At 39.7% G+C, this 18,877-nt stretch overlaps 1 protein-coding gene across 4 annotated transcripts in view; it reads left to right on the forward strand.

Moving 5' to 3' along the window:
- Positions 1–15,679, forward strand: part of ero1b (endoplasmic reticulum oxidoreductase 1 beta) — a 31,048-nt gene extending 15,369 nt beyond the window's left edge. For 3 of the 4 annotated variants that reach the window (XM_074629841.1, XM_074629839.1, XM_074629842.1), the window contains 13 exons: positions 921–994; positions 1,397–1,517; positions 2,117–2,163; positions 3,856–3,867; positions 3,971–3,997; positions 5,331–5,423; positions 5,798–6,044; positions 6,289–6,358; positions 7,223–7,309; positions 7,991–8,124; positions 9,901–10,628; positions 10,666–12,501; positions 12,635–15,679. In XM_074629841.1, the coding sequence (XP_074485942.1) occupies positions 921–994; positions 1,397–1,517; positions 2,117–2,163; positions 3,856–3,867; positions 3,971–3,997; positions 5,331–5,423; positions 5,798–6,044; positions 6,289–6,358; positions 7,223–7,309; positions 7,991–8,124; positions 9,901–9,961 (973 nt within the window). In that variant the 3' untranslated portion in view covers positions 9,962–10,628; positions 10,666–12,501; positions 12,635–15,679. Of the gene's footprint in view, positions 1–920; positions 995–1,396; positions 1,518–2,116; positions 2,164–3,855; positions 3,868–3,970; positions 3,998–5,330; positions 5,424–5,797; positions 6,045–6,288; positions 6,359–7,222; positions 7,310–7,376; positions 7,966–7,990; positions 8,125–9,900; positions 10,629–10,665; positions 12,502–12,634 lie in introns of those variants that run through there. The other variant, XM_074629840.1, reaches the window with a different exon arrangement.
- Positions 15,680–18,877: the final 3,198 nt, after the last annotated feature.

Genomic DNA, 18,877 nt, shown 5'->3' on the forward strand with positions numbered 1-18,877 from the left:
GTTCACAGCCGCTCGTTTGACCACTAGTCACAGCCATGGTTGCACACACCTTAAAGCCGGTAACCTTGTTGTAATGGAGATGCAAATCTCTGCCGTGCTGGGCTGATGCGTCGAGTCAAACCGCGTCAAGCCAAGTCAGCATATGTGTATGGAAAAAGGGCTTCTGTCAGCTGCAGCAGCTTGTTTACCTAAAATGCAAAGCAGCTTCATCAGCTCGTAGTAACCGGGTCAAACATTAACCAACGTCTGACCAGCAGCTGCTGGTAGTTTCTCAGCAGACTGACCTTCACTGCAAAGCTGTCATGGAAAATGTGGAGGGTTATCATAAGTTGAGACAACATGAGTGAGAGAATCTGATGATTTGAATATTCAAACCACAGATAAGTTTGTGCTGAAACTACAAAGATAATACAACGCTCTTCATATTAAAAACCTGCTCAACTCACTCGTCTCAAAAGTCTAAAAATAGCCTCAGGGTGAACAAACCAGGAAGATAGAACAGACTTTCATCCCTGTGTACAGTCGCGTACAGTTACATCAGGGCTTTGGTATGAAACAAGGATGTATTTGTTGCCTGCATCATACTTTATTTCTCTGTTTTTATATATCATAATTCTGAATTGTTGTGTGGAAGCCAAACCGTAAATCCGCGACCCGTCTCTTCTTCGATCATTAGTCAATAATCAGAGGGACGCTGTGGATCCCTGAAGTTCAGTTAAACCTTAAAATAAATCAGATTTAAGTCTGAAATTCAGTTGTTATTAGAAATCGTATTTATTTCATGATTTTTAATGCTATCTGGTCCCTGTTACATTAACAACCTGAACAATTAGAGGAAAATATCTCTTTGCGATTTTGACCAAAACTACCCCCAGTTTCTCCTCTGTGATCAATAAAGTTTATATTACTTTCTGTTTCAGTAACCAGACTAAACAGGCGTTCGCTGACTGGACGAGACACGACGATGCTCAGGACTACTTCTGTGAGCTGGATGGTGAGGATTTACTCTGTCCATCCAACACTTTGACCTTCAGCACAATACGTGGCCAGATTTCCATGAAATGTCTGGTGAATATTCCTGCTCGTTAAGGACTCTCCTGACCTTTAATCTAACACCACCATCACGACACATTCTCCACCTGTACACTGAAATATCAAAATCTAACATGGAGATCGTCATGAAACGTCCTGATCACGTTACTTTAGATGTTATTGACCTCATGATATTTCCTGTTACCCTAAGATAAATCATCAGGATGTTGTTTGTTCTTTCATGTATGTGGAGCCAGAGACTCTGACCATGACGAGTTTGCACATCACAGCAAGCTTGCTTACATGTGATGATGCTTTCAGTCCATTAAAGTCTGTTTTGTGTGTGTGTGTGTGTGTGTGTTAGATGAAACCGCTCCAGATTCTGAGTATGTGGATCTGCGTCTGAATCCGGAACGATTCACTGGATACAAGGGTCCTTCGGCCTGGAGGGTCTGGAACAGCATCTACGAGGAAAACTGCTTCAAGTGAGACACACACACTCGCACACTATAGTTAGTAGAGATACACCGGACTAACCTGACTTAGGCAGGTGGTTAGGCAGGTGAATTGGCAGGCGATTGGATGAATCATCTGTCAATCAAACTCTTACTAAAGCCAGTTGGGAGAAGAGTGAAAACATGTTTTCCATCGAGAAAAACTTTGTAATCTAGTTTTTAAAGATGAATAAATGAAGTCTGAGAAAACAATATTCCCTTAAATCTTTATGTTTATTGTCTTTCTATTCCTTAATTGTCTTGCCAACTTACAAAATGCTGCTATATAACAAATGACGAAGAAAAGGTATAATTGATGTATTTTTTTAGATATGAGATTTGGAGACATTATAATAGTTAATAATCTACATTATGTAAAATTCTAAATGTTGGTTACCAAGAGAAGTGTGTTTGTACAGATGGCTAAAAAGTATTTTAAAGAAAATATAGAAACAGTGAATTCTGTTTTGTCTCCTTTTCATTTTCTATGAAATGTTCAAATTTAAAGTAATCGAAAATCTGCCTCCTGCCAGTTTGACTCTAAAACTGTGATGATTAAATAAAAGAAATCTTTTTTTTTTTTTTGACAGGCCCAGATCCGTGTACCGACCTCTGAACCCTCTGGCTCCGAGCAGAGGTGAGTCTAAAAAAATCAAACTGTTGTTATCATGACGATACTAATGTGTCAAACATTATTTAGACAAAGTTCTTCTTATATCAAACAATATTAAACATTTGAGAACTTCTTCTTATGTGAAGTGAAACTTATTGGAAGTCCTCAAAGGAAGGTATCGAAAAAGCATTGTTCTTCCCCTCATCATGGCTATGATTTGTTTTATCCTAATTATAAGATAAGTCATAATGTTTAGTAATAAGTGGAAACGAGCTTTCATCATATTAGTGTTCTAAAGTTTCAAGCGATACTCAGCCCGACCATCGAGGAAGTAAAATCAGAAACCTCAGCTTGATAACTGCGAGTTGAGACGGAAGCTGTTTATAGATATCTCTAATCCACATCTTTACCCATAATGCCTCACGTGAGACAGGAAATTCAACCAGAACGTTAAACATAATGTACCGATGTGTTTTGAACCAGCATTAAAATGGTTTAACTGAAATTTGAAATTAAGGAATCTTACTTTTCTATATCCAATGGGCATCCTGTAATATTCACAATTTATAAATGTACAATATAATTACATATATATATATATATATATATATATATATATAAAAAAGGATATAGTAATGCAAAAGGTGCTACAGAAAATGACCAAATAATAAATTCAGTTAAAATAAAAACAGCTGTATTAAAGTAAATGATATACAGTATATGAAGTTGTTGTTTTGTTGATCATCATGTAATAATTTATTACATCAGTTAAACAAGCAGTACTTCTCAAAGATTCTGTACTGAACCGATCCCGGTCTTTTTTTTTTTTTTTACTTTCGAAGCTTATATTGAGGTTTTCAAATGAAGCTTTGAATGTCATTATATTTTATGACGTCGCCCCCCCCCAAAAAAAATATAACTAAATAAAACTCCTCGAACAAAATTAGAATAAATTAATGAGTCTTTTTTTTTATTAAATCAACTTTCTTTAATGAATATAACTCATCAGTCGTTTGTGTGCGGTTCCTCAGTGAAAAGGATGTTTTTGAAAGGCTAAACGCCAACAAATATAGATTAAAGCAGACTATTTCATTAGATAAAAATACATGTTCTGTTACATCTATCTTTTTTCAATACATTTTGACTTGTTGACTTTATAACACTCTGGAGTTATTGGACATTTTTGGATCACAGGAGTCGGAAACAATCCTACGCAGCCACCACTGGAATCTAATTCTACAAATAGTATAATATTATTTGTATTATACTATTTGTAGTAGAAATGGTATAATACTAATAATAATAGCCTGATCTTAATGTGCAATTTTGCAGAAATACCGGGTTTAAACAGAATGACTAGACATGCAAAAAAAAAAAAAAGATTTAGAATTTGAATGTCAACATTATGAATGAAGCTTCAAACTATTCGGTACAGCCCTACGCCCAAGACTAATGACAAACCTTTCTATGCTATACGGATGATATTGTATTTTAATCTGCCCCTGATTAGAATAAACATCTCTAATGAATCATTTACATTTTCTGATTTGTCCTTTTTTTTAATCCCTAACAGCTAAAACTAGATTTAGAAATTGCTGTATCTTTTCCTGAGTATGTTTATCTGTTTCTGTCCAATGTTACAGAGGTGTTTGTGTTTATTATTAGAACAGATCTAACAGAGCTTTGTTTTCTCTCTCTTTGTCTCTCTGTGTTCAGGAGACGACGATGGTGAGTAAAACTTCGCTGTCTTCACGTGAATGTATTTTTTAGTTGTGTTGTAAAAAAAAAAAAAAAAAAGCTGATGAGGTTTTTTATGTCGCTCGCGTTTCAGGAGAGGGTTTCTACACATGGCTCGAAGGTGAGTACTTCCTCATATTTTTATCTTTTTCTTTTCAAAGGATATACCCTGTGACATATCATCAAACAACTTTATACTTCCTTTTTAAACCTTCGCTTCCTGGCAGCTCTCGACCTAGAAAACAAGTTGCATCTCTCGGGTGATGTAAGATGAACCCTGAAGTAAAACCTTAGTTTGTCATTCGTCTCTGTACATTCAAAAACAACTCCAGACACTTTGAGTTTAGCTTCCCATTATTGTTTCTCCCGTGTAAATGAAACTACAACGTGTGCTCGAACACGTCTGATGAAAAATATCAGTCATGTTTCGTGTCTCTTATCTCCTCTCTGTTTTCTGCTGATCATCATCAGAGTTTGTTGGGTACAAAGAGGCCAAAAAGCTTTCAGACAGAGCTGTCAATCATCTGTTGTACAGTCGGATTAAAATGATGTCTGTCTAAAGCAAATTCATCCGCGGATAAATTAGACCACACCGAGAGACGTGAGACTGTGTGTTTCAGTAAGGGCTGTCAGTCGATTAAAACATACAATCGCGATTTGTCGCATGATTGTCTATAGATTAATCGATAATTAATCACATTTTTATCTGTTCAAAATGTAACTTAAAGGGAGATTTGTCAAGTATTTAATATTTTTAATAACATGGGAGTGGGCAAATATGCTGCTTTATGTAAATTAAATCAATTAACAACACAAAACAATAACAAATATTGTCCAGAAACCCTCACATGTACTGCATTTAGCATAAAAAATATGCTCAAATCCCTTTGACCTGCCCCAAATCTTAAATCTGCAAATGTACCTTCCACTTTCTAGTTCCTGACACCACAGGTTTAGTTCAAGGCTGTTTCAAAGTCCTGGTTGCCGCTGCAAAAGATCCAGACATCAGCTGTAATGCTTCAGATTTTGAGTCCTGATAAAAGAAGCTCAGTGACCTGATAGAAATGTGCAGGGTTTAGAAATAAACAATTGAGAGCACAGTGGCGTACAGCATCATGACAAACAGGGATTCTGAAATGAACTCATACAAATTGCAAAAAAGCATTTCATCACTCAATCCTCCTGGTGTTTGACATGCAGATGCATTTAAATGAAATGCCATTCACCTCCACTGTAATGAGGTGGAGGCGACAGATTTCTCAAAATATGGACTAATAAAAGCCTCTGTATGAAGAGATGATCACAGGAGGGAAGAAAGAAAATGCATTTTTATTAATTTGAGTGGACTGAACCTTTGAATAGAACTTCTTTGGAAGTACAGTCTATTGGAATCTTTAGTTAGTTGACTTGGTTCAATAAAACATGTCCTCTACTTTCTCTCTCTGTGTCTTCAGGTTTGTGTTTAGAGAAGAGAGTTTTCTACCGACTCATCTCGGGCCTCCACAGCAGCATCAACATCCACCTGTGTGCTGAGTACCTGCTGGACGGTATGATGATCTGATCTCAGAACAGTTGTTTTGTTTTTCTTTAATTTCTCACCTGTGACACCAAAACTAATTTAGTCTCGAAGCGCTGTATACATTTCCACAGATTGCTCCTAAAACCAGAATAATATCAGCATATCAAACATGTCTTAATCGGAAAATGTTCCAATTGCAATAAGGTCTAATTCAGAATATCCAAAGGGAATATGCTGTTTACATGACGCGTATCAAATTCACAATATTGTCATATTCAGAATAATAGTGGAATATTAGTGTGCATGTAACCGTAGTCAGTGTTAGTTATTAAATCCCTAAAACAAAACAATGCGTGTTGTATTGTGTAGTAAACTGTTGGTGTTGTGTGTTTGATTCCTCAGAGGGTTGGGGTCGGTCCGTGTGGGGTCCAAACGCTCAGGAGTTTCGTCAGCGCTTCGACACGGCAGAGACGAAGGGCGAGGGCACACGGCGGCTGAAGAACCTCTACTTCCTGTACCTGATCGAGCTGCGGGCACTCTCCAAGGTGGCTCCGTACTTCGAACGAGCGTTCATCAACCTGTACACTGGGAACAGGAAGGAGGACGAAGCCACCAAGGACTTGCTGCTGCAGGTCTTCAAAGAGATCAAGTAAGAACTCCAACATGCTTGTGAAACTGCGGTGATGTTACTTCCGTTGCTCCTAAAGTTGTGTTATTATGGTAAGGATGGCCTCTGAGCGAGGTGGTGGTTTTGCACTCGGCGGCTCATGTTACTGCAGTCTTGGAAAGGGAGGAGTGATCAAAGCCTGTTACTTTGCATTTAAACACAGTAATGTCTCAGAATCATAAGCTCAGTAGTTATTATAAGACTAACAGCTCCTTTTGTCTTCCAGAACTTTCCCAATGCACTTTGATGAGAAGTCCATGTTCGCCGGACACAAAATTGAAGCCAAAATATTAAAGGTGAAACTAAAATCTTTACCAGTGACTCATCACCCAACACGGAGAGAGACGCTTTCTGTGTGTGATGTCCAACATTGTTTGCCTTTGTGGTTTCAAACGGAGCAGATGGCTTTTTATTCTGACGTTTGTTTGCTCTCTTTTTAATTAGCAGTGAAGCCAGAAACATATTTGTGTGTTTGTGCAACCCTGTGTGTGCGTCCCCTTTACAGACACGCCCACTTTATGATAATCACATGCAGTTTTTTGCATGCAGTATAAATGTGATATTTTCGCCTATTCTAAAATGGTATATTTGAATATTTCTGCATACTAGGGTCCTTAAACAGTCTTGAATTACATAAATTGGGTATCACTGTAAAAATGAGACTCTTGTGAATCCAATGAGCCCAATTGTATTCATGTGTGATGATGTTAGTCCCTATAGTAGCCATTTCATTGTAGTGAGACCATCATTTTCTAAATTTGTCCTAACTGTATAAAATGACCTGTGGTGACCTTGAGGATTTTTCTATGGTGTTCCTCAAGGTCTTGGTGTCTTAATGTGGTATTTTGGAGTGATTATTGATCATTTCTATTAATTCTCGAGTGTTAAAAAATAGTTAAATTTAGCACCAAATCGGTGTAATAAATGGTATTAACCCAAAAATTGCTGCAACAACTTATGAGACATAAGTAAGCATGGGGATGGACATCATATACTTCTATCATAATGTTCTTCGCCCTTACACACTTTCAGCAAATCTCTGGCCCACGGTTTAACTCTGTTTTCCGTCTTATCGTCCCAGTTTCTGCCACATCATAAATGTACGCTGCTTGACTAACAGAAACTCTGAACATGCTCGTCTCGTCTCTTTCATCCTTCAGGAGGAATTCCGGCTCCATTTTAAAAACATCTCCAGGATCATGGACTGCGTCGGCTGCAGTAAATGTCGACTGTGGGGAAAACTGCAGGTGAGTCCACCTCACTGTGTCTCTGCTCTGAGGATTTAGACATCGGTGTGTGTTTTTGCTTTCACAGATAAAAGTCACGGTGACGTCACCACATTGGTTTGTGGACAACGGTTTTGAAGCCTCGGGTTCCGCATTTTGGCCGTCACCATCTTGGTTTTTGGCAACCAGAAGTGACTCGAGAGGGTGGAGCTAAGTACAACCGAACGCTGAATAAGACATTTTTAGACAACCAAAAGGTTATAATTAACTTTCATGAACTGAAAACACACTGTGAAAGGGTTCAAGTTGTAAGACGTAAACACGGACAACTCCCAGACTGGACATCACCGTGGTAGCGACCTGTCAATCACAAGGTAGTCACGCCCTAAAGCATCCCCTGCTTTATGGTCTATTTAATTCTAAATGGGACCATAATCTACTAAATGAACATCATGCTGTATTGAAGAAGACTTGAAACTAGCGATTGAGACCATAAACTCATGTTTACAATGTTTACTGAGGTAATAAATCAAGTGAGAAGTAGGGTCATTTTCTCATAGACTTCTATACAATCAGACTTCTTTTTGCAACCAGAGGATTCGCCCCCTGCTGGCTGTTAGGGAGAATGCAAGTTTAAGGCTCTTCTGCATAAAACTACCAGAGCTTTCTTACAGTTTTCCTTCTGGTGTGTGTTGTGTGCAGACTCAGGGGCTGGGTACAGCTCTAAAGATCCTCTTCTCTGAGAAGGAGATCCAGAATCTTCCTGAACACAGCCCATCTAAAGGTTTCCAGCTGACTCGACAGGAGATCGTGGCCTTACTGAACGGCTTCGGCAGGTACGTTCGCTGCTCTCTGGAGCCCAGTAACAGCTGCTGAAACGAGCCGTGATAGACATGAGTCTGATTTTTAAGAGGTTATTTAAAAGTGGATACCGTGTTTTGGAGAATCAATGAAGTATCGCAAAACATAATATCGCGATACACATGTGTATCGATATTTTATTACACCCCTAACAGACAGGAGAACCAGCCCGGGAACAAAGCAATGTACTGCTGTGGATGGGGTGAGCAGCAAAAGTTATTTTAAGGCCCACCAAGTGTATGCTTTTTTTAGATTATTTTCACTTCTTTATCTTGCCGTCAGACAGCCCTTTCCGATGGGGAACTGAACCTGTTATCTATGCTCTCTGAAAGCCACTACTGCTGCATCGATCGGTTAGTTAGTTTGTGTTATTGTGTGACATTGGTATTTTAAAGGGTTAGTTTGGATTTACCAAAATCTCACAATAGCAAATAAACGGTAGACCAGTAACTTCTGTGTTCTGCAAGGTAAAACTACTATTTTTGTCAATGGAGTCTGGTAACTTTAAAGGGACTATTTGTAAGATTCAGAAATGCTGCTTAACAGCGACACCTGTGTCCTTGAAATCAACGAAAGTCAGCGTCGAGCTCGCGCTTGCTCGCTCTACATAGACATGAACGAGCATCGCTCAAAACAGTGAGGCGACACACGTCAGCTAAAACCACAATATCACTCTATATTTCAGCTGCTTGGCAGTAATGTTAGCTGACCAGACGAAGGTCTCTCCATGAATCAATGCTGATCCTAGTGTTGGCTTTTCCTGCTCAGCGCAGGCTTCAGCAGCGGGTCTCCTCAACGAGTTACGTTATCGCCTCCCGACCGCACCCGGTCGGTAATGAGACGATAACGTAACTCGTTGAGAAGCCCCGTCACCTCACAAGACACGAAAAACCTCTGTTGGTCTGGAGGAGCTGCAGCATTTATTTCTGCACAAACGTCCACTCTACATTCACTAGATATTCTCAGAGCTAAACTAACTCTTCTGCAGTGTGCAGTGAGCGCGCGTTCACGTCTAGAGGTGGAGCGAGACAGCGAATACGCGCGCGCTGTCTGAGTGAAGGAGATCAGGCAGCGGAGACGAGGCTCCGGCCACACGCGAGCGCGCATATGCGAAAGTGCATGTGTGCCGACCCGCTACATTTATACGCTTAAAAAGTTACAAACAGTCCCTTTAAGTGAGCATAGATAACGGCTTCAGTTCCCTGTTGGAAAAGGCTGTCTGACGGCAAGGTAAAGCGGAGAAAATATTCTAAATATAGCATACAGTTAAGCGGATATCACTTTTTTTTTAGTTGGCTAGAATACATTTTGCTGCTGCCCCCGTCCACAGCAGTACATTGCTTTGCTTCCGTGCTGGTATTTCCTGTCTGTTTTTCCAAACTGGGGGCGTATCGACCGCCATCTACTGTAGGTTATACACTGACTATGGATAAGTACCTCATACAACCTCACTTTAAAACACCCAAACTATCCCTTTCAGGGAAATGAGTAATACTCTGCTGAGAGATTAACTTTGTGGCTGGTGGCGCCCTCTATTGACCAGCCATCACTTTCTCACTTTTCTCTCACCACCTCTCTCTCTCTCTCTCTCTCTCTCTCTCTCTCTCTCTCTCTCTCTCTCTCTCTCTCTCTCTCACACCACCTCTCTCTCTCTCTCTCTCTCACACCACCTCTCTCTCTCTCTCTCTCTCTCTCTCTCTCTCTCTCTCTCTCTTTGTCTCTCTCTCTCTCTCTCTCTTTGTCTCTCTTAGGTTGTCCACCAGTATACATCAGCTCCACAGTTTCCGCCTGCTGTTGAAGGACAACAGGTAACAGAAGGTGATGTCTCACCTGGCCAGTAGGCGGTGCCAGCCCCCAGAGAACTGCAATAGTCTATTCCTTGCCCAGGAGAAAGCCTTTTTCATGGACATCAGGCTCAGCAGTGAACACCCCCACAAACACTCTCTCTTCTCCCATTAATCTCTCTCTTCTTTCCCTTCTGTACCTCCTCCTCTTCCTCCTCTTCCTCCCCCTCCGGTAGATCATGAATGTTAACTCTTCTGCCTCCTCTCGCCTACGTCATAAAAGTCTCCAGGTTCTGACAACTTTACCTAACGTCTTTTTTTTCTCTGCTGTAAAACGTGTCGGCCAGCTGACGAACCATTTAATTTCAATATATTTTTGGTCTCTTTTGAGATGTTGACCTGTTAAATCAGCAGGTTGTTTGTGACGTTCGACAAAACCTGAAGGAAGTGACGAGACAGACCAAACGGTGACCAGACGGACTCATGAATCCGGGACACAGAAGAAACTGTGTCCAACAGAAAGCGACTGAGTTTGATATGGAGCAGTCGGGGGTGAAAACTTGAATCAGTTCTCCGCTCATTTCTCTTTCTTGCTGACCCCGCCCTATGCTGACATCACATCCTGTTGGATTTTACAGTCAGGTGAACCTGAGTGAGACCTTTACGGCTCTTCTGTAAGGATGTAGAAATACTTTGTCCTGAGAGAGGACGCGGTTTGTTCAGATTAAAGAGCGTCTGAACTGTCAGGACGCTGCTGCCTGTTTTTTTTTTTTTTTTTTTTTTCTCCTCTCTCACCTCCTCTTGTTGTTTTTAGACAAGTTTGTTGCTCACAGCCTGAGGATCTGGACCAATCTGCTCGTGTTTACCATCTCAGGCCTAATTTATGTCAGCTCGCTAGAAGGTGTGCTAGAAGGTGTGTATGTGTGTGTGTGTGTGTGTGTGTGTGTGTGCAGACGTATGTGAGGAGTTTCCACTAGCCACAAGTTGGTGGATTTTTGACACAGCTGATAAGAAGTGTGTCAGTCAATGTGACAGGTAGCCGGACATTCATTGTAGACCTGTGTCACTTTGAAGGCGTCTTCAGACTACGCAACGCTGTGTAGACTCTTCATGTGTGAAATGTCTACACAGGGTTTCCTTATGTGGATTTCAGTGATGAGATGAGGCAGAGCTCTTCTTTAAATTAATTCTGTCCCGTCGAGCTGTTCAATAACCAACCTTAAACTAACTTCAGCTTAATATCTGAGGTTTTCCTCTCACATCGTCTCCTGTTTGTCTCAACCTTTCTCAACTCGTTAAAACCAACTCAAGGTTTTATATTTTCCCAAGATCCGGCTCAGATTATTTACTGCAACGTGAACGTACGATGTGATTTGTCAATTGTCATTAAATATATAGCACCATTGCTTGTTTTCCCTGAAGCCGATATTATATTTGATGAAAATTCTCAAATGTATTTTCATGCTACCAGAAGAGTTCTTTTATTCTGGTGAGGCAGGAAGCCTTCACGGTAAAACCCTGCAGTTGTTCGCTGGATATAAATCAAATTAACTGGTTTGTTTTTGCACAATGTGGTCATGACAGTCACGTAAACTGTCCAGCAGACTGTGTCCAAAATCCAGTTTCCTCTGCTGCTTTTCTGAAAATGTAAAACAAACAGTATACTGGACAATACTGGATTTTTTTTTTATGCCAATAACAAGGTTGATCAATATTTGTGAGTTTAAAAAACTGATAACTGAGAACGCAAACCTCCGCCAAGGCAGGTTTCATGTACGTTCATGTTGGACTCTGAATGGTCTTGGTCTCGGCTATTGAGAACTAGTCAAGTAGGTCCTAGTCTGTTATCTACTGAGCGTTTTGCCTGCATTAACCGAAATGAACTGTTATCCAAACTGTGTCTGCACGGTTACGCAGGAACGCTTTAACTGGTCTCTGTTGCGGTTTAAAGAGACATGCGCTTGTGCCAGATATTAATGAGCTGGGCAAATACTTTTTTAATCCAAGGTTTGGTTGTTCTACTAATGTAACTCAAATCAAGTAACTGCACACTATAGCCTACCACTGGTGGCCGAGATGGAAAGCAGCCTTTCACAAGCCAGCAGAAATACTTTCACTTTCCAATAACAACGTATTAAAAGGATATTTAGTCATACAACAAAGAATTTAAGGGATTTCAGTTAACATAAACCTGTAGAAACCTGTAATGGTCCTCAAACTTAAATTCTATGCAATGATTAGTTTGATGTTAGAAGATAGATCAATATTGTTTATAGATTTCTGTCCATCCTCCTTAACGTGCTCTTTATGATATCCAGAGCATTAATATAGCAGCAAATAACTATTGTCTATGTAGCGATATAGAGGAGTAATGTCTACCTGAGCAGAGAATAAAGTTGCTCTCCCTCTGTATGTGTTGTAATCTGAGCTTCTCCTCGCTTTGTTGACGTAGCCGGGCCGGCTGCACATACTTTTAGTGCATGTTCATGCATGTGAGCGTGCCCCACTGGCTAGCTCACGGACGCCGCTCTGCACCGCTCTCAAACAGCGGTTACAGCTGATAACGCCGTCCCGACTGGCGATGCCATCGTTGAAGCATAACACAAACCCTCCGGTTCCCCCTTAGGTTAACACTGTTATCTCTGTCAGCTCTGTTTCTGTTTTTTACACTGTTAGCGCTGTTTGCACCGTTAGCTACGAGCTGCCAGCTCAGCCATTGCTATGTTGAGAGCCGTGCGGAGGGAACAGAAATGCTCCCAATCTCTCATTTAGCACCTTTAATCACTATATTAATATTGGAGAGACGCTATTGCCCATCATGGTTTTGAACAGGACTTGATTTGCTCTGGACTCTGTCTTGGTCTTGACTCGGACTCAATCAAGTTGGTCTTTACTACAGCCCTGCCACATCATGTCATGTAACCCACAGGAGGCGCATTGCACTTCAAAATGGGTGCAGGCGAGAAACGTTGCTTCAGAACCAAAAAGCCTGCAACCGTTTCCCATCTGGCTTCACACGTCTAGCAGATCTATCAGTTGCAGATCTATCAGCCTCAGTGGCTAGTGGACGATAATAACGTGTCTGTGTGAGTGCAAAGACCACCGAAATGTGACGTCAGCTTTCTGCGCTAATAAGTTATTCCAACACTTTAACAAGTAGCTCATCTGTGAACATTTTATTAAATAGATTAAAGCAGACCCACACCTTTAAGAAGCCTTGTGATATTTCTGATTATTATTATTTCATAAAATGGACGAAGCAAAAGATATTATCCATTTTTAGCTGAATAGTGTGGGAAGTTGGAACACTGGTGGTGTGTGAGTGTGTGTGTGTGTGCGTATCATCAACAGTTGCAGCTATGAGATGATGGACTATGACTTGATTCCATAGCTAACCTTGATACAGTAGCAGATTTTTGCTCTTTTGCGATAACTAATAATCCTGTTTGGGTGAATGTGTCATGTTTTCTGTCTGTCTAGTTGCTGCTGTGTATTTTGCAAAAGTGCTGCCTAGTTTTCTCCGGCATTTATTTTTGCTTCCGCCGTGTTGTCTTAAAGCACGACTTTAATCAAGACAGATTTGTTTAAATAGGAAAAGTAGGAGTTATTAAGTTCTCTTGAGAATAAGTGTTGCATTTGTTGGGGACTATTTCCAGCGGCGGATTAATCCGCATGTGGTGCTCTCTTGAGTATTTGTGGCAGCAGGACGGTGTATGTGGGATTGAGTCAGTGTGTGTGTTCACGGTGATGAAGGAACTTCACACAGAGAGGCTCATTGGTGTGTTTTTAATGAGTACATTCACTGTTGGTTTGAGTCTTTTCTTAGGAAGTGGTGAAAAATATAGAATATCACCAGACTTATACTTTAACAATGTGTTTAATCTTGAGAGAGTAATATCTTGAAACAACACAGAATAACATCACATAAAATAATTATGATCAGTAAGCAACATCAAACAAGCCAAAAACGCAGAGCGCGTCTGTCTTTTGGTGACATCATCAGACTGTACACCATGTTTGTGGCGTCACCTGTAGGTTTGTGAAGGATGGGTGAAGCTGCAACAACCACAGCTGAATATGACTGGCTGAGACACCTGTCAGTCAAAAAACAAAACATTTTCTGACTTAATATCTCCCTATGGAACAGTAAATCTATAAATGATCGAAGTTTACTATGTAAGGGATAATGTACAGCGAGCTGGTCGTTGTTGTGAAATAAACCCCAACAGGGCGATGTGGCACCTGACGCGAAGCGGAGGGGTCTTGCATCTGGTTTATTTCACAACAATGACCCGCTAGCTGTGCATTATACTGCTTATTACACGGCTACTTACTTAAGAAATCAATAATTTGACACAAAAATGGTCCTCCAGAGTCCTACATCAGAACTGCGCCCATAGCAACGGTCTGTTATACCTAGCAACGGTCTGTTATAAAGAAATAACAGACCGTAAAACAATCAGTGTAACCACTTACAGGTTAAATGTTTTGCGGTGAAAGATTAACGTCTTTGTATTTCAAGAAACAAGTTGAAGCATTGTGAATTATAGATATTATATATATAAATAGAAATAGTCTGCATTTAGTGGCTCTTTATCTTTGTCGTAACTCTTCAGCTGTGGTGGTCGTAGCTTTGGTGTCTGTTAATAAAGTATATAAAGACAACCGTGGCGTCAGCAGGTGGACAGGCTAGTTCCAGTCTAAATAGTTTGTTTTGCTCAGCAGTAAAAGCATGTGGACCAAAGAGTTTTAAGTTGCCTACATTTATTTAATGTATTTTTATTTGTTTGTGATGCCCATGAAGTATTTATCTTTTACTTTTACTATCTTTTTTCTGGTCACGCAGTTTAAATGAGGATTAGGCTGATGTATCACCTTTATATTTAATTGTTTAAAACTTGAAAAAAATATAATTTAAATAAAAGAAAAAAGTAAAATTACAATATAAAGAGTAATATTAAAAGTAAAATTCCAGCTCCTGCTTGGCCCTATCCCGTGCTTTAACGCCATATATTGCAGGCTTTTTTTGGGATCGGGAGTATTAATGTTGTTAAAATGAAATGCCTGGATGGAAGTGACCTCTTTCCTTTTGTGTTCTGTCATATAATCCACGATTTTGTGAATTCATGAATAAATCTTTTTTATTAAATTACAAAATTTAAGACTCAAACAGGTTAATTTAAAATTGTCAGAAAGATGATTTTCAGAGTAGAACATTACATTTCACAAGTAGGTATTTAGTTGCTTATACAATTTTAAATGTTTACTGCATTTTCTTTGCTTCCATAAGTTATCAGTTATAAATAATTAGGACAGGTTATAAGTATTTAAAGTCTTCTATTTTCTTTGTTTCTTTGTATGTGAGATAGAAATGATATGATGCACAAACTCTGTGTGTGTGCGTGTCTGTGTGTGTGTGTCAGAGTGTGTGTGACAGATGTGTGCATGCCTTCCTCTGAGCCTTGCATGCCCTCCAGCAGCTGGACGTCCCCGTACTGTCCACTCGTCAGCCTTAAAACAAAATTTTGGAAAAAGACATAAAAAAAGAAAATACTAACTTGCTTCAGACCTTCACGCTCTTCATGTTTGAATCCAAATCTGTACAGTTTCTAAAAGGCAGCACAGGTTGAAGTTTTCTTTCTTTTGCTTTCAGATCTCTATGAATATATATAGTTGCACCATGTTGATGTGTGTACCTGTTGAGTATATTTATTTGAAAAGAGGAATAAATATTTCTGGACATCAATGAACTCTGTTTGGTTTTTGGTTCAAATCTTTAGCAGGTTTCTGACGGATCCAGAAAAATACTCAAAATGTAACTATAATGTCTTCACACATTTAACTTTTTCAATCATTGTCCCCCTTTAAGCCTTGTTTATTCTCGAGACATCGTGGTCTGCGCCTCCATAGATGGTGCGCGAGCTACGAGCACGCATGACGGCCTTTATGCTCAGCGCGTTGTTAATGCACGGGGACACACACATGCGCAGTGTGATTCACAACTTGTCATTGGTTTGACTCTATTCCACTGATTGACAGTTGTTGGTGGTAATGTGCTAAAAAATGCAGAATGCACCAACAAAGGCAGTAAAGAAGAAGACTGCACGCTAGTAAACACAAATGTAAACAATGTAGGATTTGTAATATTTTAAAAATCAACGTTACAAATGTTTTATGAGGAAGAAACTACATTCGACACATTTGTTACTCAACAACACACACAAGTTTTGATCAGAAGACTAACACTGAATACTGGAAACAACTATTGTCTATGTAAAGATATAGAGGAGTAATGTCTACCTGAGCAGAGAATGAAGTCACTCTCCCTCTGTGTGTGTTGTAATCAGAGCTTCTCCATGCTTTGTTGACATAGCCGGGCCGGCCGTGCGTGCTTTTAGTGAATGTTTGTGCATGTGAGCGTGCCCCACTGTCTAGCTCACGGCCGCCGCGCTGCACTGCTCTGATACGGCAGTTACAGCGGATAACGCCGTTCCGATCGACGGTGTCGTTGTGGAAGGGTAGCACCCTCCCTCCAGTTAGCACCGTTATCTGCGAGGCACCGGCTCAGCCATTGCCATGTTGATGAACTGATCAAGAAATTATGAAATTATCGCATGTTTGTTGTAATGACAATTTTATTTAAGTGTTACTTTTTGTGTCGACACACGTCACAAACACACAAACACCAAAAAATGCTCAACAACAAAACACACAATCTCAGTGAGACTCTGTACAAATATCTTACAAAACCTGCGTCTGTTAGAAATATAGACTTTTTTTTTCTGAACATTGTTACAGAAATGTGAACACTGCAAAACAAAGCTCATATTGACAAAAATGTAATGATGGGTTAAATCTTCTGATTTCAACATATTGACAGTTTTGGAATCTCAAATATTCTTTTTATTTATTTAAAAAGAAATCAAATTAAAACCCAACATTAAATACCTTGTTAATACGTGGATATTTTGAGGTAAACATCAAAACAACACAGACGTGTTCAGCTGTCTGATTATTGATATTTACAGGATATTGATTATGAATCATCAAACAGTGCATGTGTGTGTGTTATGATGTATTTAGTTTTACTTTGAAGGTTTTGTCTCTTTACAGTCAAGAACCTCAAATAATGATTCGAGGAGTTTTTCAAGGATTATTCAGGACAGGAAATTTAATTGTTTGTCGGCCTCCATATTTGATAGAATTCAAAATGTACAAGCTGTTGGAGTTTAATATTAAAAACTAGACTTAATGAACCTTTATTAACCTGTCAGATTGCCTCTCCAGTCTCTGATATCTGTGTGGTTGCTGGTTTACATAAATGCCTCGAATAACTGATCAAACAGCCGTGATAAATCTTAAAAATTCCCGAAATGATCAAGAAACATTCTCTAAAACATTCATCACAACATCGTCTACATACTGTGGGTCTATAAAACATGGAGTCTCTCTGAAGCAGGGCTCCGACACAGAGTTAGTCTGGATCACTTGTGATCAAACGTGGCGATGAAAAACACCCGATGAGTTGAATGTTTTATGATAATGATAATGTCAGTACGTTTTTATTTTCCTCTCTGATTTTGGGCGTGTTGCATCTCAGTGCTCCATTCTGGCTTTCCGGTCATGCTACCAACATATCAATCAACGTATTATTATACAACGGTTCGTATGATATCTTACGAAAAGTTGTTCCTCATTTTTGTGCGTCCAGCAACATGTGTCGTTTGTTACATGCATACTTTTTTCGAAATAAAATTCCATCTTCACAGGAAACAACTTGGTTAGGTTTAGGCAACAAAACTACTTAGTTAGGTTTAGGAAAAGATCGTGGATTGGGTTAAAATACCTACGGAATTGGCAAATAAATCAACGTTGACTTGTGGTTTCACACGAGGTACAAACACCGTTCTCCTGGGCGAAGGTCCTCCCTACATGGTGTTTGTCGCTCTTTTTACTTCCTGGTTCATGATTACGTGGATTACATCCGAATTGATTTTGTGGGATATATATACGAATTACAGTTCATTACTTTTTGTAGGTATGTGCTGCAGGAATGAGTCCTAAAATTCAGAGCCAGTTAGCATTTTAGTACTTCCCTCGCCTGGAGGTAAATTGGTTTTTAGTTAGATGCCTGAAATAAGGTCTTTGGTTAACACAAGATGAAGAGGTTTTAATGTTTTGTTCTATGATATAAAATACGTCAGTAAATACCCCACTCGTACATTTTTAAGCTTTTAAATGTCTTTAAAAAGGTGGTTGATAACAAGTGGCTAAATGAGACTACTAAACGTCCTTCACGCCGACTCGTCCTCCTTTACAGCTTCGTTGTGTATACTCGCACTCATGTGACCGTGGTGTAGTTCGCTTGCAGCCTAATGTTAGCTTTTTACCTCTGGTGATTGCCTTTACACTTCAAAAATCATAAAGTGGTGTTCAATTGTGAAGATTATCTTGCTGAACAAAACGTTTGCCACAGAGCTTATTTTCTGCAATAATCCAAAACCCAATGGAAAAATCCCATTGCCCATTGCGATGCTAACTTCCTGGTTGGCCTACATACAGTAAATACATCATCCCTGCAGCACTCTATAGCTACGAACGGTGTATGAGACCAGCCTGTATCAAAGCATCCCGCCATTGGATGGATTGTGGTTAAATTTTGTGCTCCATTCATAGATATTCATGTTCCCCAGAGGATGAACTCCAATGACTTTGATGATCTTCTGACACCAGTGGGTCAAAGTTTTCACTTACCCAGTGAAAGATTTCAACATCTACTAACTAGACCTATTGGCACAAAATTGTGTACATTCATGGTTCCCAGAGGGTGTCCTAATGATTTTGGTAGCTTTTCCTATAGTGCCACCATGAGATTCACATTTGTGTTTTTAAGTGAAATATCTCAACAAATATTGGATGAGCTGTGATGAAGTTTGTTTCAGAC

Source organism: Sebastes fasciatus, chromosome 3 (genome assembly GCF_043250625.1).
Source record: "Sebastes fasciatus isolate fSebFas1 chromosome 3, fSebFas1.pri, whole genome shotgun sequence".
NCBI classification, from domain to species: domain Eukaryota; kingdom Metazoa; phylum Chordata; class Actinopteri; order Perciformes; family Sebastidae; genus Sebastes; species Sebastes fasciatus.